The sequence below is a fragment of the Trichosurus vulpecula genome, chromosome 6 (assembly GCF_011100635.1).
Source record: "Trichosurus vulpecula isolate mTriVul1 chromosome 6, mTriVul1.pri, whole genome shotgun sequence".
NCBI classification, from domain to species: Eukaryota; Metazoa; Chordata; class Mammalia; order Diprotodontia; family Phalangeridae; genus Trichosurus; species Trichosurus vulpecula.
Window position 1 is genome coordinate 279,282,315 of NC_050578.1, and position 24,151 is coordinate 279,306,465.

At 49.4% G+C, this 24,151-nt stretch overlaps 2 protein-coding genes across 2 annotated transcripts in view; both read right to left on the reverse strand.

Moving 5' to 3' along the window:
- Positions 1-13,003: 13,003 nt before the first annotated feature.
- Positions 13,004-16,808, reverse strand: FGF4 (fibroblast growth factor 4). The gene is made up of 3 exons (XM_036762415.1): positions 16,511-16,808; positions 14,932-15,035; positions 13,004-13,180 (listed from the first exon to the last, which is right to left on the reverse strand). Exons 1-3 carry the CDS (start codon positions 16,806-16,808, stop codon positions 13,004-13,006), a joined length of 579 nt encoding a protein of 192 aa, XP_036618310.1.
- A 1,485-nt stretch (positions 16,809-18,293) lies between these two features.
- FGF3 (fibroblast growth factor 3) overlaps positions 18,294-24,151 on the reverse strand; it is a 54,716-nt gene continuing 48,858 nt past the window's right edge. The window contains exon 5 of the mRNA XM_036765314.1: positions 18,294-18,717. Coding sequence (XP_036621209.1) covers positions 18,294-18,717 — 424 coding nt within the window. The remainder of the gene's footprint in view (positions 18,718-24,151) is intronic.

The following is a 24,151-nucleotide window of genomic DNA, read 5'->3' on the forward strand; positions in this document are numbered from 1 at the left end:
GGAAGGGATAGGAGAGACTTCCCAGGGGCCCCCAAATCTCACAGTCTACATTTGTGATGACCGGAGTGAGAATGGCAATCATAAGGAGAAGTGATGGGAACTCCCAGGTGATAAAACTCCCTTCACTAATGCAGGTCAGCACCTTTTCTCCCTGCAGCACCTTCTCTGGAGAGTTGCCTCGAGCAACTAGCCTATGAGGTTAAGGCTGTCCTTGTCACCCCATTTTAGAGATAAAGACATGGAGGCTAAATGGCTTGCCAGGGCCGGCTCTGGATTTAGAAGTACCCCATCTTCTCTAGTAGATAGGAAGACTTTCCTTAACTCAAGCCTCCACCTGCCTCTCACCACCTCCACCTGATGCCAAGCATGGCTAATCCTGCTTCCTCCAATCAGTCCTTTAAACGCTAGGAGATAGCCCAGCCATTGTTTCTTCCTCACTTTCCCAGATGCTTTGAGGGTTGAGGAGGGGAGAGCTGTCCACCAATGCAGATCACAGCATTTAAAAAATCATTATTGTTGAAGAGTCTCAGCTCTTGAATTCTGTGACAAGGGAAGGCAGCTTAATGTACCAGGATGAATCCGTCAACAAACTATCCACCGAGTGTGCCTCCTGTAGGAGACCCTGGGCTAGGGAAAGGGTGGGGCCGGTCCTGGGAGGCCTTGAGTGCCAGGCTGAAATGTTTGCACCTTGTTCTTTAGTGTCATAGGGACCTACGGAAGACAGAAATACCTGGATAGTGAATACTGAGCAGCCCAGAGGACAATCCCCGTTATGTTCAAAGGGCTGAGGGGAAGGGGAGGGCAGGGGGGACTTCAGTGCTTGGTAGGAAGGGCAACGTAGGGGAAAGAGAGCTGACCTTTGAGATGGGGGGTCAGACTTTCATTTTCCAATGTACTCACTAGCTATGAGACCTTGGAGAAGTCATTTAGAATCTCTGTTCTGAAAAATGAAGGGGGTGGATTCCATGGCAGAGGGTCTCTAGCTGGAGAGCCAGGATCCGAGGATCTGTGGCCAGTAGCCCAAGAAATGAGGGGATCCATGCCTCCTGCCTCCATCTCTGCACCTAGTAGGGGCTTTATCAAAGTTTTTTTTTTACTCATTCATTCAGAGCAGGGTGCGTGGAGTGCTGGACTACTTGGCAACAGAGAAGACAAAAATACAATTTGCTTGCTCTCTCTTTTAACAATTTCTGCCTCGGAGCTGGAGCATTACTTTCAAATAATACCCTGTGCTTCTCTAGAAGCTTTCATCTGAAGCCCTTAAAGGGATTTACCAACACGAATTACCTGAGGATCACAACAGCCCCTGAGCTGCCAAAGTAGTATTTTGCCAATAGAGATGGCAAAGAGCAAGGGGATTAAGTGATTTGTCCAATAGCTAATGCTGAGAGACAGGAGGCCTGGCTCAGGTCTGCTTCTTCTGCTCCTGGGCGCTTGGGATGGTCTTGGATGATGTTTGATGCTGTTCTCTGGCCAGGCCCTGGGCTCTAGAACAGCAGCCAGAGTCCACTCTCCAAGGGCTGAGCAGTGGAGGGGCTCCCACTATGTGCCTGCTCCCAGAACTCAGCATAGCGTCTGGCACATAGAAGGTGCTTAATAATTGCTGATCGATGGGTCCCAACAGACTTTCCTGGAAGCATCTCCATGGTACAGGGACTGGGGAAGAAAACTTTAGTGTCTGGAATTCCTTCCCGCAGTAGTTCTAGGACAATGCCCATTGGTGCTTGGGGGTGGGAGGGGGCTGTTTGCCTCCGGACTCTGGTCTGAGCTCTTCCTGTGGAGGAGCCAGGGGAGGAGATTAGGGCAGTCTGGGCAGGCCTGGCCTGAAGAGCCTCCATGTTGGATGGGGTCCCAGTTTGAGGGGGAAATTCCACACGTTTTTCCATTGTCTCCAAGCTCACCAGCAAATGTGGTGGGTGCCCTTGATAAACCAGAAAATAAGCCAGGCATTCATCGAAGAGAGAAAAACGGCATCCATATGCACTCCAGAAGTTTAGTGGACATGGATGGGGCCCGAGGAAGGGGAAAAAAGGAGCTGGCTGGCTGGCAGACCCTGGGCCTCTGCAGGGAGATGCACCTTCTGTTACTTGCTGGGGACAGGTGCTAATTGGCTTTGGAGACCAAACTACTGTTAAGAACTTGTCAAACCCTCTCCTTGCCTTTCCCTCACCCCGGGCCTATCTACTTAGATGCATAATAAAAAGGAGGCCCCAGGGGCCCAGTCAGAGAACCTGGGATGGGGTCAGCTGAAGGGACCTGCACCCATAACCAATATGTTTGATGGGGAGGCTCTCAGAGTCCTCTACCGGCCTGACTGTAATTCCTGGTTCAGTTAAGGGTGGGGATGGGAAGGGCAGACTGAAAAAGACCCAGGGGTAGACCCAGGGGACTAGGCAAAAGTGAATGGGACCAGGCAGAACTGAAAGGAAGAGGCAGTCTTAAGTAAGAAGACTTCTGTCTGCTGCCCGAATGAGCAGAGAAGGACTGAGGGAGGGAAAGAAAGAACATTTATTTCAGTTAGGGGCGGTTTCATTAATAGTGACAAAAACTGAGACCTGAGGCTGTTCTGTGTCCAAGTAGGAAGTCAAAGCCTCCACACTAAGAAGTCTTCCTCACAGGGGCACAGGAAACAGCCATATGCAAAGGGCTATTGTCTACAGAAGGGACAGGCTTGTCCCATGTTGATTCTGAGTCTAGGACAAAACCCAGGAAGGCAGATTTTTACTCTACTTTCCATGACAAGAGCAGCTTGACAGTGGTTTATGACCCCAGAGAATACAAGCTCCCTGAGGGCAGGGATGTTTCCTATCTTGTCTTTCTCCCATCACCTATCTCAGCACCAGGCACTATTTTTTTTTGTCTTTGCATATAGAAGGCACAAAATCAATGCTTCTTGGAATGAATTGAAAAGAGGGGCTTGGTGAGGAAGTGAATGCTCTGTCCCTAGAGGTTGGGTGAGTATCAGAAATGCTGCTGGGGAGATTCTTCTGAAGTCCAGGGGCCACTTTTAGTTCTGAGATTCCATAGAAGTCCTCTGGGTGGCCATCTCTGTGGACCTTTCCTAGGGCTTTTTCTGCTTGCTCCCTGTTGACTGAGTGCCACCCTCCCCCACTAAGTCAAGGCATTGGGGTTCAAGAGACCCCTCCTAGGCACAGACAAACAAATCCTGATGGAATAGGAACTGGTTCCATTATTTATGTTCTCAAATGTTTGTGAGCTTCTGAAGCTAAGAAGTCTGTTTACCTTCCACTTGCTAAACACTCCCCCCAGACCTGGCTAAGGGGGCAGCCATCAATCCCTTGCCTTTCTCAGGTGTGACCTGGGTTTGATTATGCATCAGCTCAGGGACTGGGAAAGCCCCTGTTTTACACATGAGTAGCCAGAGATTTCCTGGAAGGTTTCTTGTTTCTTTATTTTAGCCAAAAGGCAGCTGGTCTTGCTTGCAAGTCTTGGGACTAGCAGAGGTCTATCTCATACACTCCTTTCTTCTCAACTTTCCCTGAAAACTGAATCCTACGTGGGTCCAGCCTAGTGAGTTCACACTCACTAGGTCAGAGTTCTGGGGATCTTGATGAGCAGATCAAGGTTAACCATTAAGGGTGAGAACAACAGCTTGGATGTGGCCAGGGAGCTCAAATGCCCAATACATCAATCCTAAGCCAAGGTCTGCAAACTCTAGAAGCAATTAGTATTCAATCAACAAACATGAATAAAATGCTTACTAGGAACCTCTAGAATTGTGCTCAGCACTTGAAAAACAAAGATTAAAAAAAGCCATTTTCCCTGCCCTCAGAGAGCTTATGTTCTATTGGGAAAGACTATATTTACAATATATACACATACAAGCAGATATAAAAGATATGCCATAGAATGCCAAGGTGACTTAGTGGGGAGACATTAGTAGATGGAGATGGGGAAGACATCAGGAAGGGCTTCATGCTGAAGGTGAAGGTGTGAGCTGAATTTTGAAGGAAACGAGGGATTGATTCTAAGAAGCAGAAATAAAGAGGGATAGCATTCCAGGAATTGGGATGGGAGATGGAATGTAACTTATGAGACACAGAAAAACAGCCAGTCTAGAAGAACACTGTAGGGTCCATGAAGGAAAGAGCCAACTGGGACCAGGTTGGGAAGGGTTTTCAATGACAAATAGATGAGATTGAACTTTATTCTAGAAGCAACAGGAAGCCACGGGCATTTTGGGGAGTAAGATTGCCACACGAGTGCTTTTGGAATGATGCTCTGCTATCAGAATCATGAATGGATTGGAGAGCAGGAGATTTGAAGGACCAACAGTCTGGACAAGAGGTGATAAAGGTCTGGACTCGTGTGGTGGCTTTGTGAGGGGAGAGAAAGGGGACAGATGAAAGGCTTCTTGCGGAGAAAGAAGTGATGGGTTGACAACTGACTGGATCCATGAGATGAGTGGACAGGGCAGAGCCAAGAAAGACACAGAGATTTTTAACCTGAGTGACCAGAAGGGCAGTCCTAAGCATCTGGCACAGTAGTAGGAACATTCAGAAGACACATGGTGTCAGGGGAAAGAGGACAAGGTCTGTTCTGGGCGTGCTGAGTTTGAGTTACTTGTGAGGTATCTAGTTCAAAATGTTAGTGTGAAACTCTAGAATTTCTAGAAGGAGACTAGGGGTGTGAGTGTATACATGTATATTAAATCTGTATGTACATGTATATACATGTATGTGCATGTGTGTGAAAAAACACCTATGTATATGGAGCGTGTGCATATGTGCTTACATGCATATATATGGAGCATTGGCAGAGAGGTGTTAAACTCATGGGAACTGATGAGATCACTCAGAGAGAAAAGAAAGAAAAGGGAAGAGCATCTGGGGCCGAGCCTTGGGGACACCCCTTGTTAGTGGGTGAAGTTTGAGTGCAGATATAGAGAAGGATCCTAAGAAGGAGGGGTCATCTGGGCAGGAGGAAAACCAGAGTGTGAATGAATGAAAAGGGTTTATTCAACACATCCTACAAACACTGGGGATACAAGGAGAAAGGCAAGATCATGCCTGCCCTCAAGGAAATTCCATTCTAAAAGCAGGAGATGACACCACGGAGGTTCTGCTGCAGGGCAGGTGGAAAGGTTCCCTGGTCCTTAGGGGACAGTGGCCAAGTCCATGGTCAGGCTTCTTCTTTTGTGTCCTCTCCACTGATAGAACCATACCTCATTTCTGAGGATGACTCATTCATAGGACCAAGGACTTTGAGAATGAGAATGTTCTTTGCTGGGTCTTCAGAAGCTGTGGTTGCTAAGGAAAGTGGGGCATTAGCCCCTGCAGAAATGACCAGGCCATGTCACCATGATGGCTGCTTCCTGGGATGATGGCTATAGAGACCAGTTTGGCTGTCTCCTCCAGGGTCTGAGGCTTAGGTTGAGATAGTAGCACTTGATGGTGTAGATATGTGTGTGTGTGTGTGTGTGTGTGTGTGTGTGTGTGTGTGTGTGTGTGTGTGTGGAGATGAAGGATTTGGCCTCAGAAGAAACTATTCCCATCTCTCGCAGGCTTATCACTCTTCTCTAGGAGGCCTCCAACCCCCAGGGATGGCCCTTCTTGAGGTCTAGTCATACAAATGTCTGGAAGCTAGGTGGCCTAGAGTTCTGGTCCTAGAGTCAGGGAGAGCTGAGTTCAAATCTAGTCTCAGACTCTTACAAGTTGTGTGAGCATGGGCAAGTCACCTAGCCCTCTTTGCCTCAGTTTCCTCATTTGTAAAGTGAGATGGAGAAGGAAATGGCAAACCACTCCAGTATCTTTGCCAAGAAAATGCCCAGTGGGGTCACAATCAGACACAACTGAAAATGACTGAACCATAATACAGATGTCCTGGGCAGGGGTGGTGGTGGTGGTAGAGGAGGGGCAAGCTCTAACCCTGCCTGGCACTTGTTCTGCTCTCTGGGCAGCCTCTTCTGGGGTCATGACAGATCTCAGGGTCTTGCATCTTTTTGTTTCTCCAGCTTCCCCACTCAATTGGAAGTGTATTGTAAGGAGCACCGGGCCAAGGGTCAGAACCAGACACGTGACCTTGGCAGCTCATTTAATGTCTCTGAGCCTCAGTTTCCTCACCTGTAAACTGGTGGGGTTAGCCCAGCCAACCTCTGAGTCCTCTCCAGCCCTAAGGCCGGGATGCAGGCTCTCTGCTGAAGACCACAATGGGGAAGGGAGGCTGATGGAGGCCCATCTCCGAGGGCTGGGACCTGGGGGCCCTCGGGGCCTCTCCCCACCCCCAGGCACCTTGTCCACATCTCTCCAGGTCCCTCATTGCCCTTTACTCTCTCTCTCTTTCTCATTCACACCCTCTCACTTAGGTGAAAGAAAGTGATTTGAGTTGGCAGGGGTCCATTTGCATGTGCTGCTTACAAGCCTCTTGCTAATCACATTACCTCTGAAGTACAAATCAGCTTCAGAGACTTCAGTGGGCTTTGAAAGTGTCAAAATACTTGGCAAAGTTCAGGGGCTTTTCCATCTATTTACCGTTTGCCAGCTTTGCTTGAAATCCACAGCCCCGGATGCCGACCTGGAGCGGGGGGACTCTGGGAGATCCTCAGCCAGAGGGAAATGCCAGGACCTGAGAAGATCCTCCTGGAAGGTCACTGAGCCCAGCCCTCCCATTCTGCAGATGAGAAAACTGAGGCCCATAGAAGAGAGTGACTTGGGTCATAGATTGAGAGCTGGACGGGACTTTAGAGCTAATTGAACACACCTCCTCCCTCCTATTTACAAGTGAACTAACTGGGGCCCTTCAGGTGACTTTGCTCACATAGATGCTTGGCATAAGAGTTTGGATTTGAACCCAGCTCCCCGTCTGCCCTTCTGAGTTCTTTCCATCCTACTGCTCTATTTCCACCTCCCAGTAATCCCTTTGGCAAGGTCCCTCAGCTGTGGTCAGCGCTTCTTTGCTTACTGACCACCAGGGAGGAGGAACGTATCGACGCCTGCTGGATAACTGATTATTTGGGAAGTTTTCTGTCCAGCTTCTCCCACCCCTCCTGGTTCTGCCCTCCAGGGCCATGCAGCAGGACCACACCACACAACCCCCTTCCTAGAGTGGTGGGATGGCCCTTCACACATGTACATAGAGCTAGTCAAGAGGACTGAGCTTAAGGCCTTGCTCAGCTACTCATCCTGAGCCATGCTGATTCGAGTGAGCCCCTCCGCTCTTCTCAGGTTCCTTAGTTGTAAAAGGATAGGGTTGAACAAAGTGGCCCCTAAGATCACTGCTCATTTAAAACCTAACGGCCTCTGATTGTATCATGACCTTACAGGGACAGATCCAGAGCTGGTCCGAGCCCTTCAGCTTGCAGTTAATGAAATGGCGTCTCGGGGAAGCTGTGTCATGCTCAAGGGGGCAAGAGACAGAGCATCACTTGAACCCAGGCCCAGGGCTCTAGACCTTCCTCTACTCTACACAGCTTTCTTTCTCCAGTGAGGAATCCTAGAGAACCATGGTACAGGATTTTCATCTGCCCTCGGGGAGCTTACAGTCCAATGGGAAGCCAGCCCATAAATAACCAGGTACATACAAGATATGGAGAAAGTGACAGAAGGCAGTCTGGCAGGGGAAGATGGTCCTTTCCTCAAGGAGCTCATCTTTGCATCTCCCCTCCACCCAGCCAGGTCTCTGTCCCCTGTGGGTGTCAAAGGAAAAGAGCCAAATTGCATTTCAAGTCCGGACTCTTCACAGCATGTGCTGGACAAAGCCCAGATGGACAGAGGAGGCCATTGGCTGTGGAAAGTCTCTCTAGGAAGTGGGATACTCCATCCTGGGAAGGACGTTCTCAGAGGGGCCATGATTCTCCCTGGTGTCCTAACCTCCTAAAGTGTCTGGTCTCCATGAAGGGCAGAGCCAGCTGCCCCTTCAGAGAGGACTATCTCTTGTCAGAGGGCAGCCAGGCCTTCCTTGGACATGCTCTTTTGTCAAGGATAGGACCTAGATCCAACACCATGGAGCATTTTAGGATCCTGTCTTCCCTCTCCTATATAGTGATGAAGTCAATGCCCTGTCCAGAGACAGCTTCCCAAGCCTGGCAATGGCTGGAACCTTTGGAGGGGTCAGATCAGGGTGCTGGGAGTCAGAGATATGTTTGAACTAGGGAAGGTATGGGGCTTAAAAGCTAGCGTAAACTAGGAGGGAAGGAGGAGCTTTGAAATTTAAGTGGGAATAAGGGCTGAAGGTGCAGAAGGCCTAAAGGGGAGCATTCGGCTTGTTGGAAAAGCAATCATCTCCTAATAATAAGGCTCTGACCCTTAAGGCCATCTGAACCCTTAGTCCATCTGGCATCCATTCCGTGTAACGGGATTACTTTCCAACAGCACAGCTGAATTTGGAAGCCAAACCACGATGAGCCATGTGGGATCCATGAGATGGCTCCATCCTCTTCAGTCCCACTTAGGCAGGGACAGAATCAGAATAGAACCAGCAGAGAGAGTATGGCGGAAAGAGCCTTAGGTTCAAATCCTGCTTCTGACATCTGCTAGAGGTGTATGGCCACTGTTCTGTTTCCTTCTCCATAAAATGGGGTGATGATGGTTCCTCCCTCCTAGGGTGATTGAGAGGAACTGAGGAGTTAATGTATGTGCTTCATAAGTCTTAAAGGGGCAGCCCATATCATCTCCATCTTAAAAGAGTCCTTCTTGGCAGAGGGCTAAGGAAACACACTCATTGAAACAAAATGGACAGAAACAAAACCCGGAAACGAAGCATGAAGGATTTTTCCAAACTTTTTAACATGGTGGTAAAAGGCAAAGTGAAAGCCAGCTAAAGACCCTGATCACGTTCATCTTTGCTCTGTTTGGATGTGTGTGGTGTGGGTGGGGTAGTGGCATCTCTGGAAGATAGACTTCATTTAAATGTCCTTTGCAAGTTTCTGGGAAGTGGATTGTAGATGAAAACGTTTTGTTTTGGTATGAACTGATCTCCTCCTGAAATCCAGAGGATGGGGAGAAAAGCAGGCCTATCCTTCTTCCCTCCCCACCTCAGCAAAGGATGAACAGGTTTGGTTAGTGGTCCCAGGGGAAAACAACACCCCATCCCCTGAAAAAGAAAGTCAGGCTGACAGGGAGAGCAGACCTTGGGTCTTGAGGGTACCATCCCAAAAAGAAAAGTCCGTTTAGATAGATTTGACTTGTAGTGTTCAAATCATTGATGTCAAGAGAAGAAGTGGGGCAGGGGGAAGGTGCCTTAGCAAATGACAATTTATCATGGCCTTTCCCATTGTATCACTTCTCTCAGCTCAGGGTGTGACTGGTCCAGCTCCCAGAAGCTCCTAATTTGAGCTCTCTCCAGGTGCCAGGTGAGGGGGCAAAACTGCAGTCCTTCCACTTAGACATCAGGTCATCTCTGCATACTCTTGGATTCCAGAAATATTCAGAAACTCCAAATCATTTTACAGACCACAGGGAAAGTACCAGTCCTCAGCCTGAGTATCAGAGCACCCTGGTTTTTCTCCCCAAGTCATTCCAATGGATCTGATTAGGGTTATATGATCTCACTGTCGGGAAGAACAGTAGTGGTATATCTCTGAAGGCAGTAGATCTGGGCTTAAGTGATGGCTTTGCCCCTTATGCCCTTTGTGACCCTGGGACAATCACTCGACCTCTCCTTTTGGTTCCTCATCTGGAAAATGAGAGGACTACACCCCCAGGGGTGTCACTCAGGCTAGGTTTGAGGATCTCTAGCCAAGAACCCACTTCCAACCAAAGCTAACCCTCCCACTTTGAAACAGTTCTCATTGCAAGGAGGGTTTGCCTGACACTAGGTAACAGTTGCTTTTCTTTCAACTTCCACCCCTTGTTCCCAGTTTTGCCCTCTGGGGCCAAGCATAACAAGGTTAAGCCGGTGTCCAGATGGTGGCCCCTCAAACACTCATGGTCACCCCAGCCCTTCTGCTTCTGAGCTTCCTCATCTGTGAAATGGGGGGTTGGACTAGGTGTCCTCTGAAACTCTCCTGTAACCTTCCAAACCAAAGTGCCCTTCCTTGGCCATCATGTGTCTTGGTGTGCCGTCAAGAAGCTGTGAGCTTCTTGACATCAGAGACTGTCTTTGTTTCAGTACTTGTATCCCCAGTGCTTAGCACATTGCTTGGCACATGGTAAATGTTTGATAAATGCTCATCCATCCATCCATTCATATATACATCCATCCATCTATCTCAGCTCCAGATCTATGAATCCATGAATAAAACATAAGCTTCACCAAGAATACAATTCTTCATCTGACCATGGAGACATGGGCAAGGCCATGCACATACACTCTGCCCCTGGTATATGAAGAGCAGACTCAAAGCCATAAAAGGGCAGGTTACTTTAAGATCACAGAAGAGCTGGAAGAAACCTTAGCAGACTTTAATGAAGCGTCCATCACCCATCAGAACAAGGATTCCCTCTACCATGTTTGTCAGCTCCCTTTCTTCTAGCTCTAAGCCTAGGATCTCATGGTTTTATCCTCCGTAGTGGTCATCCAGCCAAGAGCTGTGGAGACCCCTAGTGATGGAGAGAGTCAACCTCCCATTGCACTTTGGCACACCTCAAGCTGCAAGCCAGTTTTTCCTAACTCCCAGCCTCAAGCTTCCTTGGCATGGTGGCTGCAGACCCTCAGTTGCTTTGCCATGGAATGCATTCATTCATGCCCTCTCCAAGGATTTACATGCAGCTCAGCTTGTCATCCGTGTTAACCAATCATGATTTATTCCTTGTTACATGTGCACAGCACATACATGGCAATATAAGACGGCACCTGTATAAAACTACAGACAAATTCTGTGAATATTGGTCAATCTTGAAAGCTCAAGCACACATCTGTGTAAAAATGGTACAACAGTATTTTAAAGGTATAGACAGTACCAACCCCATGAGCAGAAAAGGTGATTCTCTCATTTGCGAGCATGTGCATTTGTGTGTGTGTGTGTGTGTGTAGTATTGACAAGAAATCTGGACCAATTTTCCAGCAAAATGGAAGACTGCTTTTGTTGTCTGAGATGTGGAATAATTCATTACTGCTTGGGTGTGGTTTTCCTCTCAGAAATGACACAACTCTCCAAGTGTCCAGTTCTGCCTTCCAGGAAGCAGACACTCCTCTTTGCCCCAAGCCCTGGGTGGCCAGGCCTGACTTGTCCCTTGCTCTCCTCAGGGACCTGAGAAACACCGTAGGCTCCTATCTCGATCCACGCAAGCAGCCTCAAGCCACTGGGCTAAGTGAGCACAGTAGTGAGGGTCAAGTGATTGCAACAAAACATAGATCCTTGAAACCAACAACAGCAACAACCCCAAACGAAGAATGTCACAGAGAAAAGTCAAGACTCAGATTTTCCATAGTCTTGCTGTCTGCCGGGACCCATAAAGTTAATTTGGGAGCCATTTTGCAAACATCCTCGAGAACAGTTCAAGTATTTAATAAACATTTCGGGCATTTCTGGTAGCCACCTAAGGTCATTTTGTATAAACTCTAAAAATGCATTCATTAAAATGTCCACATTGGCCATTGTGTGGCACTGGGGTGAGGGTGGGGGCTTTTTTTAAATGTCCCCAGCCCCTGCCTCCTCCTCTACTGTCTTTGCTCTAGTGACAGAGCTTCCATTTGAAAAAATATATAAAGAAAAATATAGGGTTACTCGATGACCATATAGTGCCCTCTGACAGCTGTCTGCGAATATTTTCTCCATGATTATCCTTACTAAAAGTAAATCCCTGGGTAAAGATAGCTCAAACGTGACAAGGTTCAGATGGGATGTAGCCCACACCGGTGGAATGCTTCTTGGCTACATATGGAAAAATGGGGTGCTGGGATTGCAACCTCCAGAGCCTTAAAGAGACTGTGGAAAGCAAAACTCCTGGGCTTTCCTGGGAGATTTTGCTTTGAAGCATTGGTGAGGTAGACATGAATCAATGAAGGAGGCAGAAGGAAGAGGAGCAGTCTTTCTAAGTACTGCATTAAATAAAAAAATTACAACTCCAGGCTTATGTGTGTTTCTCTGTGTCTAAGGGGGAGTCTGAGCCACCAGTCCAGGCCTCAAGCCTGGCCAGAGCTGCTATAAGATCAGAGGCTTGCTCCATGCTGTTGTTTCAGTAGTTGGGACTGGATCGCAGTTATCACAAATTGTGAAAAGAAAAAGGAAAGGCTTGGGCATTGGGTAAAAAAAAAAAAAAGTTGGTTACTTAAACCTCTTCCAGGCAGTCTCCCACCCACCCACCCAAGCTTGATTTTATAATGCACTTTCCCTCTCTGATAGGCATAAAGTCAACTGTATTGTTGCTGATCTAAAAAAAAAAAAAAAAAAAAAGAGAATTAAAGTTTGTGGAACTGTCGAAGGGTCCCTGATCGAGGAAGATTGCCTGGAGGAAAGTTCAAAAGTCAGCCCTGGCCAATCTAAAGACAGATCTGTGGGGTAGGACTTCCGTGGGGCACTTTGTGTACCAGAAGAAAACTGATATGTCTCTGTAAAGTAGCAGCCAGGCACAAATGGGGTTCAGCCATCAGCTGAGGGTACAGGAGAATTTGGAGAGGGGTGCCCATCCCCAAGGAGCCAGAGAGAGGAGCAAGGCTTTGTGGGGCCTTGTGCACACTAAAGGATGCAATTTGAGGGCAGAGCAGAGCCCCCTTCAAGCCCCAGGGGTGGGGGACTCTAGAAGAACCAGCTCCCTCAGTCTCTGGACAGATGACAATAGCAGCACACGATTATCCGAGAAACAGTGACAGGAGGCAGGCAAGGAAGACCAGTCCCATCAAAGAGGGGTTTCCCTCTTTTCTGTTCATTTCTTTTCTTTTCCAAAAACCAACACACCCACAGAATATAAATAAATTTGTGGCAATATATACAGACTTAAATAATTAACTTAACTATGTTACATACACCTGCTCCCGCAGAAGTGTCTATTCAAAGTGCACCAAGTTTGTCTGGTTTCCCATGGGTCCAGCCAGATCTTCCTCCCTGTCTCGGTCACCCCTCCGGAGGTGACACTGGGGTAGCCTAGCACTGGCGGCCTCTTGCTCAGATCCGGGGCAGGAAGTGGGTCACAGTCATGGTGGGGGACACACGGTTGCCTTTCTTGGTTCTCCCATTTTTGCTCAGGGCGATGTACATGCCCGGGTACTGCCGAGACTCGTAGGCGTTGTAGTTATTGGGCAGGAGGATTTCTTTGAAGGTGCACTCGTCATTGAAGTAAGGCTGGGAGAAAGCGGAGGGGGCAAGAGGGTTGGTCAGAGCTCTTCCGATGGGCAGCAATACTCCTCCCAGACCCTCAGAGCCACATCTGGGATGGGCTCAGCTCATGGGCTCCAAAGCCTGGCTCAGGGCCTTTACAGCAGAGTGATTTTGCCCATAAGGAATATACCCAAAGAATCAGACTTTGGGCTGCTTCCAAGGGTCAAAGGGCACCCCCAAGACAAGACTGAATTATTGTAGATTAAATTCGCAAGAGCCCTGGATAGCAGTCATAAGACCACAGATTTAGAGCTGGAAGGAGCCTTAGGATCTATCTCACCCAATGACTCTATTTTCCAGATGACAAAACTGAAACTACCTTGTTTACTGATGTGCCCAAGGTAAGGGAGGTAGTAAGTGACAGAAGCAAAGGACTCAGATTCAAATCCTGGCCCAACCAATTAGTAACCTTGTGGCCTTGAGTAAGTAAGCCTCCTACCTCCTTCTTAGCTGCCTTAGTTTTCAGAAAAGGGGTGATAGATAGATAGATGAATGGATGGATGGATGGATAGACATTTCTTAAGCATATACTATGTGTCAGACACTAGGCTAAGCACTGGGGATTATACCTAAGATGATTTCTAAGGTCTTTTCTCTCTCTAAAACCCATGCTAGATACTTTTGCCCACCTGGTCCAGTTGGAGTGGAGCCAGAGCATAACTACCTTTCTTCACACACAGAAAACAGCTGGTTCTGCAGCTGGCCAGCCTTTCAGAAACCTGGTCAGTACCATTCCCCAGGCCTCTTCTTCCCCCTTCTCCCTTTCCCCCCTCTGGAAGTGATTCTCTGACCCTCACCAGCTGACGCCCTACTACTCTCCCAGGCCCATGAGCCAGGTGCAGTCATGGAGTCTTGTATGGGGAAGAGGAATTGGGGGGGGGGGGGGCGGTGGTGAGAGTGGATCAGAGGGATTTTCCTTTCTCTCCTAGCCCTAGGTGCTCAGGTTCCCACCTGTTGAGGGGGGCAGAAGCAGAAACAGCAGGAACCAGCACATAGGAGTGTCATCCCCAAAAGTAGATTGACTCCCTTGAAGGGAAGAAGAAAGGAGAGGGGTAGTGAAGAAAGGGGTAGATCTATTTTCTTCTCTTAGGTTTATGTGGCTGCTGCCAGTCCAGGAGCCTGATGTAATCCTGGAGAGATCTTGGGGACTCACCTCCTGTCCCAACCAGGTCCCTAGCCAGGGTTAAATCTGGCCTAGGGGCTCCCATTTCTATGTTTCCTCCTGGAAACTCAGACCAGATTTTGCCCATGAGAAAGGTGAAAACTGTGGCTCTGAGACAAGTGAGGAGCTCCGGCTCACTCAGCCAACCAGAGCCAGGATTCTGCATCACTTTGTCCACTACACTATCTGTCTCTCTCCTCTTGGTTTATGGTAGGGGGCAGCGCTCTCCATCCCCACTCCTCACACCTCCCCCAGTGTGTGTGTGTGTGTGTGTGTGTGTGTGTGTGTGTAAAACAGATAGGAGACAGAGAGACACACAGGATAAACTGACAGATGAGAAAAAGACAAAAGAGAGGGAGAGGCGGAGAGACAAAGATAGACACACACAGAGAGAAGTGTTTCTGTAACGGGGGCTCAGGGATCCTGGGAGTCTGAGCAACCTTAGGGGCAGGACAGGTGTGTGGCGGCTGGAAATGAGGAACCCGCAATTCCCACCCCAATCCCTGAAGCGGGCACCCCTCTCCTGGCCTCCCTCCCCAGCTCCGCTCCTTACCGAGCCGTAAAGTTTGCCCTTGCTGTTCATGGCCACGAAAAGACGACTCTTGACGCCAAAGAGGCTCACGACTCCCCGTTCCACCGGCGACAGCTCCAGCAAACCTAGACGGGGCAAGCGAGTGACGGGACATGAGGGTGGTTGGCCTGAGCTATTGGCTATTCTTCTCTGCCCCTAGACCCGGAGGCCTCCGCCTCGCTCCGCTCGCCCCCGTGGGGCCCTTGGGCCGAGCGCTGGCCTGAACGCTAACTCTCGAACTCGTTCGCATCTCCTTCCCGGTCTAGGACACCCCTAACACAGACCCCCACCACGCCTGCCGCGGATTGGCACCGGGGTGTCACTAGCTTCACAGGCCCCCGAATCCTGCAGTTGGATGCTCGGGAAGAGGGGTGGGGGAGAGGAGAGGAACTGATCTGCAGAAGGACCTGGCAGAAATTGGACCCCGAGTGGGAGTGGGAGGACACACACCTGCCTCCGCCCGTCGGAACCTCTCGGGGCCCAAGAACACCGCAAAGCCCGGCTCAACGAGAGCTCATACTTCTCACTTGGGAGGAGTGGAAAGTGGCAGCACAGAATCCTGAGACTCTGGGCAGCAGTCGTACTCTGTATGAGTCCGCGGCCCCAGCCAACACTCGAGCCTTCTCAATAGGCTGATAAAGTTCGCTCTTAGCAGTGCTTCCTACACTCCCCTCCCTCCAAGCAGCAGTTCTGGAGTCTGGGCCCCAGTGTCCCTCCTTTTCTATCCTCATCCCGGGAACCAGAGATCATTTCTGGAAAAACTCAGGGCAACCTCAGTTTCCCCTTTCTTGTAAGGCGAGGCGACTGAACTGTCTGGTTTCTAAGGTCCCTTCTAGAGCCAGGCGTATGCGCATAGTGGCCTTCGGGGCTCGGGGCTAGAACACCCCAGGAATCCTCCAGGCTTCCTGCGAGGACCCTCTACTTCCTCAAACCCCGGGCGACAAGTCAGCTCCTTCATCCCTGACGCCCTCAGCCCGATCGGCCCCCGCAACTCGCCACACTTTCTAGCGTCTGCCCTGGTTGCCTAGCTCCTGACATTCACGCACCTCGGGCCAAGGCCTGGGGCAGCTGGGCAGCCCATGGGCTTAAGCGACCCTCAGGCTATGGGAGCTGGGGACTGGGATCCACCACGCCCCATCTCCCATGAAACCACCTGGTGAGAGACACTCGGCAGTAAAACGCAAGAAACACAGGGGTTTCTCTCCTCCAGCTCCTGGCCCACCATCCTCCGATGTTGGGGATCGCACCTTCCTTTCCCCAGCATAGTCACTTTACTCTTGAGGAGGAGACAACCACGAGAAGAGAAGAGAGGAGAGGGTGAAGAGAAGAAGAAGAGGAGAGGAGAGAGAGAGAGAGAGAGAGAGAGAGAGAGAGAGAGAGAGAGAGAGAGAGAGAGAGAGAGAGAGAGTGAGGGAGGGAGGGAGGGAGGGAGAGAGAGAGGGAGGGAGCGAGAGAGAGAGAGAGAGAGAGAGAGAGAGAGAGAGAGAGAGAGAGAGAGAGAGAGAGAGAGAGATGGGAGGAGGAGAAGGAGAAGCTCTGGGCGGCGGGGGCGGCCACTCACTGTAGCGGTTCTCGTTGTGGACGCCGTTGATGCGGCCATCGGGCAGGACCTGGAGATGAAAGCCGATGCCCACGTTGCAGTAGAGGCGGCGCAATCTCTTGATGCCCAGCAGATAGTCCCCGTCCCGGTTCAGCTCCTTCCTCTCCCCGGGGAGCCGGGCCATGGAGCGAGAGAAGAGGGTCTCCCAACGCCAGTCGAGCGTGTCGTTGTGGGGGGCGGGCAGAGGGCTCCCGCGGCCCGGCCAGGGGGACAGCAGTCCCAGCAGCAGCGCGGGCAACAAGGCTGAGGGGTGAGGCATCCCGGCTCGCAGGGGGGACACACGTGGTTTGGCTGGAGGCAGTCAATGACTCTAAAAATACCCCCCTGCCCTGCCCTGCCCTGCCTGCCCGCCTGCCGGGCTTGGGTTCTTCTCAGGCTCTGACCAGAGAAGGAGAAGAGGGAGGGCAGGACAACACCGACCCCGTGCTAAGAGATCCCAATTCATAAACTTTTCGCCTAGCGACTCTCAGCTCAGCCAGCCTCCGGAGAGCTGCCAGGGCTCCTTAACCCGGCTGCATGGGGCAGGAGGAAGAGAGAGAGAGAGAGAGAGAGAGAGAGAGAGAGAGAGAGAGAGAGAGAGAGAGAGGGAGAGACCCCAGAGAGACAGAGACAGAAAGGGAGTGAATGAGTAACACGGGGAGGGAGAGAGAGAGAGAGAGAGAGAGGAGAGAGAGAGAGAGAGAGAGAGAGAGAGAGAGAGAGAGAGAGAGAGAAGCAGTGAAGTCAGTGGGAATTGATACGAACTTGGATCTCAACTAGAGAAGGAAGACTCGTGTGAGTGGAGGGTGCGAGCCTCTCCCCTAGCAGCCAGCCATAGCTCCTGGGCCCTGGCCACTGATATTTATATCTTCCTAGTACCTATTACATCACCACCTACTGCTGGAGAGAGCATTCAATCTAGAAGTCAAATTATCAACCCTAGATGCTCCCCAGCCTCCAATCCTGTCTTGAGGAAAAGGGAGACAAGCAGGCAGAAGGACAGAGGGGGGAGGGGGAAAAGACAGAAAGATTCAGCGACATTTTCTCCTTTGCTTTCTCAAAATGCTAGGGGAGGCGGCCCTTCCCACCTACTCCTGGAGGCAGGGGCGAGATCCCGTTTGGACAGCATGTCTTGGTCCAATCTTCATTTCTCTCCCTCTGTCCTTCCTCATTCCTCCCCCCCCCCCTTCTGTATTTCTTTTAGGTATTGTCTCTTCCCTCATTTGTCTCTCCTCTCTTTCCTCTTCTACTTCTCTCTCCTCTCTCTGCCTCTGTTCTTCTTTCTTCCCTTTAGCCCTGTAACTGTCTCTACTTAGCGTCTCTCTTCCTCTTCTTTCTCCTTGGCCTGTTTTTCTCTTGTCTCTATCTACCTTCTCTCTCTGCCATTTCTCTCTCTCTCTCTCTCTCTCTCTCTCTCTCTCTCTCTCTCTCTCTCTCTCTCTCTCTAAATATATATATATATATATGTATATATATGTGTATATATGTATATATATATATATACCTTTTCATTTCCAGTGTTGTCTCTCTTTTTCTTATCTGTATTGCTGCTGCCACTTCTGTACCCGTCTCTCGCCTCTCTATCTTTGTCTCTGTCTCTCTCCCCTTCTCTCTCTGTCTCTGTCTCTGTCTCTCCCTGTGTCTCTGCCTCTGTGTCTGTCTGTCTGTCTGTCTCTCTCTCTCTCTCGCTTGCTGCCTAGCCTGTGCCCTCTGGTTCTCCTAACTCGATGTCTCTCTTTGTGTCTCTGCCCCCACCCCGCCTTCCCTACTCCCCCGCAGGGAGGGCTCCAAGAACACCCAGCGCTCTGCGCCCCGACACAAAGTCCCACTTTGTGGCAGCCTGAGGAATGTCCGCTTTGCCCGTCTCCACGCGACCCGCATTTGCAGGGCTCAGAACAATTCCCTGAACTGCGAGCCAGCGTGCTTTTTGCAGCGGAGGAGAGGAACGGGCGCCCGGGCCAAAGAGCCCCCTTTCCCCTCTCCCTTCTCCCCTTAGGGCTGAGAACCTGTAACCAGTTCCGGGGATGCCCCAGCCCAGCCGGAGCTGAGATCTGGCCCCACCCCTGGACTGCCCCCTCGGAGTGCCAGCAGAGTTTCGGGGGGCCTCGGAGGAGCTCCACAGAAGGGGAGAGAAGACGCTGACTGGGTTGAAGTGCTCCCGCACCTCCCAAACTGAAATCCCCCAGCGACTGGGAGCAGAAGGAGGCAGCCAGCAGTGTGGAACTAGGTCTCGGGGTGGGGAGATGTGGAGACTTGTCTCTGTCACCCTCCCCCACTCCCACCCAATTCTCCCACCCCCCACAACAGGTGCGAGGGCGCCAGGACCATGGATTTTTTTTTTTCTCCCTTTAGTGCTGCAGAATGAATATGCAATTGGGGAAGGGGTGAGCTAGGCTTTTTCTCCCCGGCAGGGGCCCGGGCCCTATTCCTGACAAAAAGCAACATCCCCCTACCGGCCCACACCCTGCAGTTCGAGCAAAGGTTTGGGGAAGGAAAAGAGACTTATCTTGAGCCAGCTGAGACCTCACCTGGCTGCGAATACCACTGCCGGCTTTCTAGTACCCTACCTCTGTTGCCCCCAGGGCCCCAAAGCTAAAACCAGCATTCATTCAACAAACATTGATTAAGCAAGCGCCAGCTGTGTGCCTAGACCCCAGGGCTAGGCTCTGGGGAGATGCAGAATCAAGCCAACAGTCCTCTCGCGTCTCCTGGAGTTCACAGGCAGCGTAGTAGGGAAAGAAGGAGCCAATACACCAGCCCTTCGAACGCATAGTTACAAGGTAACTGTCTGAGCGTCTAGGAAGGCTAAGGACCAGATGTAGCATGGGGGGGGGAGGGGGGGATTGGGGCAGGGCAAGGGAATGAGGGAAGGCTGCTTGGAGGAGGTGGCCCGCAAGTTGGGTCCTGGGGCCAGGATTGGCAGGGATTGAAAGAGAGAGCGAAAGAGAGAGAGAGAGAGAGAGAGGGAGAGCATTCTTTATCCAGCCTCTCCACAGTCTGTGTCCCCGAGATAGAATGTGGACTCTGACCCACAACAGGCACCAATTACATGGTTAGAAAATTCAATTCCAAGTATAAGAGTATTGTAAACACAAGGTCAGGGACTGGGAAGCTCAGGGCAAGGGCAAGGGGCAAGGAGTTGGTCAGGTTGGCCTAAAGGAGGGGGTGGGTGGCACCAGTCTTCTTGTTGCGTCTATCTCTGCAAGATCCTTCTCGAGGCTGGCTATGTGATGAGCATCTTGAGCACCCATGTCAAGGCTGGAGCATTAGAAGATTCCTGGAACTCCCAGAAGCCTCTGCTGTTGTGGGTTCACTCCGATCTAAGAAGGATGCACATACTTAGTGGGCCTATGGTGTGTATTTCTGTTTCTCCACAACCATGGGATGAATATTGCATCTGGTGGGAAAATGAAATACCAGTGAAGGGCAAAGCAAATGGGGCTATCCATATTTGGGATTCACTGAGTACTGCATTTCATTCACCAACCATTACTACCTCAGCTCCCATCACCTGTGACTCCCCATCTCCCTGTTTTACCTAATCTCCATCTCCTCCAACCCCCACCTCATTCTCTTATCCCCAGCCTCCTTAGTCGTTGATTCCAACTCTGTCCACACCTTCCACTGTGCTCTCTGGAATTCCCTTTCCATAATGAATGAACTTCTTTTCCTTCTGGACTTTTCCTACTTACTCTCATTCCACTGGATCCTTGTTTTCATTGAGTCTTGACTTCCCCCAAATGCCACTGCAAGCCAGCCATATTTTCCAGCCCTAGTTGCACCTCCATTTGATCACCTCCATCCTCCTCCACACACTGATCCTGAATGTTGAGTCAGAATATCGTCTACTCTCCCTTTGCCATCATCTCTCAATACCCTTCTGTCCTTTGGAGTTCACTCTATTGAACATTTTCCCATTCCCATACAGATCATGGTGGATATTGTCTATCCATGTTGTCTTCCTCCTTTCTCAAGGACTTTAACACCTAAGATACTTTCTCCCTCTCCTCCCTAAGTCCTGTCCTTATACTGGGGGACTTCAACATTGATATTCATGTTCTCTCAGATACCCTAGCCTACAAGTTTTCCAATCAAATCCTTATTTTACTCCACCTCAGCCATATGCAGAAATGGTCACACTCTGGATCTCTTCATCACCCACAAATGTTCCACATCCCTGATTAAAAAAAAAAACACCCTCTGGCATCCATCTATCTGACCCTAACCTTACATAACCCCTCTTCTTCTGGAAGAGGGAGTGAAGCTGAAGACTTTGTGAAACTCTGCCTCACTTCAATTCAGTCCACATGCAAGTCACTGTTGTGCAGTTTTACCCCAACAGCATGATGTCATTGGTCCTCTTCAAAAAATGAAGGACAAAAACCAACCACCTTCTATAATTACGTATTTCCTTATGCCTCACCTGCCTAAACCTCTTCTTCACCCCCATCTCAAACTCCTTTTCCTTCACCTCTTCTCTCCTTTACCAAGCCAAACCCTAACCAATTTGACTCTATGTTGTGTGGTACAATCAAATCCCATGCTTCTATGTCTTTTGAAACCTCACGACTTGCCAAATCCCAGTCCTGGATTGCTGCCATCATCTGGCACCCCTGTTCCTACTGCTGTTGAATGGAGCTGGAGGAAGTCAGGCAATAAAGTTGCCTGAGGCCCCTACAAATTTATGTTCTCCAACCTCAACTGGGCCTTCACCTCAGCAAGGCAGTCCTTTGATTCTTCCCTTATGGATTTCCTAGGTCACTCCCCCCAAAAGCTATTATAAACCTTCTCTTTTCTCCTCAAGCCTCTTGTACACCCTTCTCTCCTCTCTGCTGAGGACCTCACTTCATACTTTAATGAGAAAGTTTAGAACATTTACCATGTCCTCTCTCTTCCCTTCTCTTCATCTCAAAACGCCTTTACATCATTTCTCACTCCCCTCCTTTCCTCCCAGATCTGATCATGAGATGGACCTTCTCTTAGCCAAGGCAGACTTATGGTTGCTTAGGCCAGTCTGGTAGTTCAGACCCACTACTGGATTGAAAGAACAGTTCATATTTCATTGAATATTTACTAAAAAATACATTAATATCATGGAAAGGATATTTGGTAAAGATATAGCAGTGGTTCAGGTGGATGAGATTTCCCTCAGTACTACATTTGCCATGGTGGCATGCCTGGTCAAAAAGGGTGCAATTTGTGTTGGCTCATTTTCCCAACTCCCATTCCAACTGGCAGATTTGGTGCCCAGAGGACTCTTCTTTTCAGGATTATAGTGGTAACTCTGAGAGCTTCTAGGTGGTTTTTTAATACTATCACTAATGAGCCCCCACCAGTGTACTCCCTCATAGATTATCAGTTGAAATTAATTAGCCAGATGGAGTTAATTAACTTTTAGAAACAGGAATTTAATAAGGAAGTATAAAAACAGTTGGTAAAAATATCTCCCTCCCCTCAAAGTCTAAGAAATATTCCTACCCAGTCATACAGAGTCCATTGTAAAGTGGACTCAAGCTTAGACAGCAAGTGTGGCAATGGATGTAGCTCATAGCTCCTGGATGAATAGAAGTCCTTCTCCCCTTTTGATGTTCCCATGAAATTTCCTGAGGTGCATAGACTTTTTTTCTCAATTCCTAGTCATTGCATTCCACTATCATCAGCCACTGGTATACTGGGGAACAGTCTTGCCAAATCTTCTAACCTTCTGAAGGACAAAAGGTCTTTCTTTGGTTGAGGGGTAGAGACAGGAAACAGAGATTTTCTTACACCCCCAAGAGTTAAGGGCTGGGATGGAGCTGTGCCACTACTAGGCTGGATTGATGTGGGAATCCTGATTTCTAAACTAGCTCATTATTTCTATCCAAGCCTTGCAGGTCATGACTGATTTCATATGTTGGCATCTAGTTTACACCTGTGGTTATCTGATTCAATAGAGTTCTGAGTTTTATGTGGGGGCACCACTAATTGAGGTAGAGAATATTAATTGACTGCCTCAATTAAAAGTCCAGCTTACCTTTACCCATACCAGTAGGCTGTCCAAGTTTCGTAGGCTGGGATTTTCTGCTTTAGGAAGCTGGGAAGGGATGCTTATGTTAGAGCTCTAGACCAATTTCTGACCCAAAGGAAGAGTTGTCAGAACTGAACCTATTTAGCCCAGAGAACAGAAGACTTAGGTCTGCGACAGGGTGGATCAGGGACATGCCAGCTGTCTTGAAGTATCTGAAGGGTTGTTCAGTGGAAGAGAGATTCAATTGGCTCTGGTTGGCACAAGAGGGCAGAAGGAGGAGCAACAGGGGTGCAGGGGGTGAAGCAAAGGGATTCCCCTCTAAAGTCAGAAAGTTGCCCAACAGAACTGTGCAGAGGCAATGGGCTTCCTTGGGGCCAGAGGCTTCCTCCTCCCTGGAGAATCTTCAGGCAGATGAGGGACAGCCTCTTTGCAGGTGTTTTGTAGAGAGGAGTCTTGGTCAGGTGTGGGTTGGACTAGACACTCTGAAGTCCCTTCCAGTTCTATGAGTCTATGGGCTCTGACCCAAGTACCAAGACTTGTATCTGATGCACATCACTCACCCAAAGTCTTTGTTCCACCATGTTAAACGAGTCCGCACACAGGATAGCTGATTTGTCTCTGAAAACAATCCTGCTTCCATTATTTTATATCTCCCAAATCTCAAACCAAACCCTTAGATTCAAATTTTTGAATTGGTAGGAAAAGGAGGGAAATGAACATTTATTAAGCATCTACCATGTGCCAGGAATGGTGCTAAGGTCTTTACAAATAATGCCTCATTGGTTTTTCCACAAGAACCCCGGGAAGCAGGTGCTATGAGCCCCGATTTTCAGTTGAGAAAACTGAGGTAGCAGGAATTAAGGGATTTGTCCAGAGTCACATAGTTACTAAATATCTGGGGCCAGGTTTGCTCTGGTCTCCTTGATTTCAGGTGTGTGCACTGGGGTGCCCCCTAGCTGCCTTAGCTGACTCTGCATAGATGTTGTTTGTATGGCCAAGTGAAGGGGTACATCCTAAAGCCTGCATGTGCTCACCCTCTTTCGGGTCAATTCACTTAGATTCAACAAGCATTTATGAGGTCTTACTATGTTCCAAGCACTGCTCCAGGCCCTAAAGATGCAAAGACCAAAGTGAATCCGCTGCTGCTCTCAGGGAGCTTACTATGTTGACATATCATGGCTGTTTCTTTCTTTACTCATGCAGCCATAACCCTAGTTATGTTATCACTTTTGGTCTCAGCTGTTGCAGTGGCCCAATTGGTCTGTCTCCTGTCTCAAATCTCTCCCTTCTCCAACAGATCCTCCACTTGTGGCAGGAAGTGACCACCAACAGGAAGGTTCCAGTCCCTTTGCTCAGAAACGCCAGCCTGCCTCCTTGGAAGCTTTTCTGGACAGCTCATCACACAGAATGTCAACATTTGATCCTTTGGGGAGGGGGAAGAGGCAAGCTTTGTACATTTGTAAATGGCTCAACTATTTTCTCATCTCAACTTCCTTTTTTTACAGCAGGAGAAAGCAAGGGGGAAGTGCTACAATAGCGTCTTTCTTTCAGAAAAGTCAAGGGAGAAGGAAAGGGCAGCTTTTACGGAATCGGGGAATTTCGGAATTGGAGGCACC

Excerpts from the sequence above, each read along its gene's own strand:
- FGF4 (XM_036762415.1), bottom strand. The coding sequence starts at position 16,808 with ATGCCTCACCCCTCAGCCTTGTTGCCCGCGCTGCTGCTGGGACTGCTG. Across the intron at positions 15,036-16,510 it reads CCACAACGAGAACCGCTACA|GTTTGCTGGAGCTGTCGCCG; the intron begins GTGAGTGGCCGC and ends TGCCCCGTCTAG. Across the intron at positions 13,181-14,931 it reads AGGGCAAACTTTACGGCTCG|CCTTACTTCAATGACGAGTG; the intron begins GTAAGGAGCGGA and ends GCTTTCTCCCAG.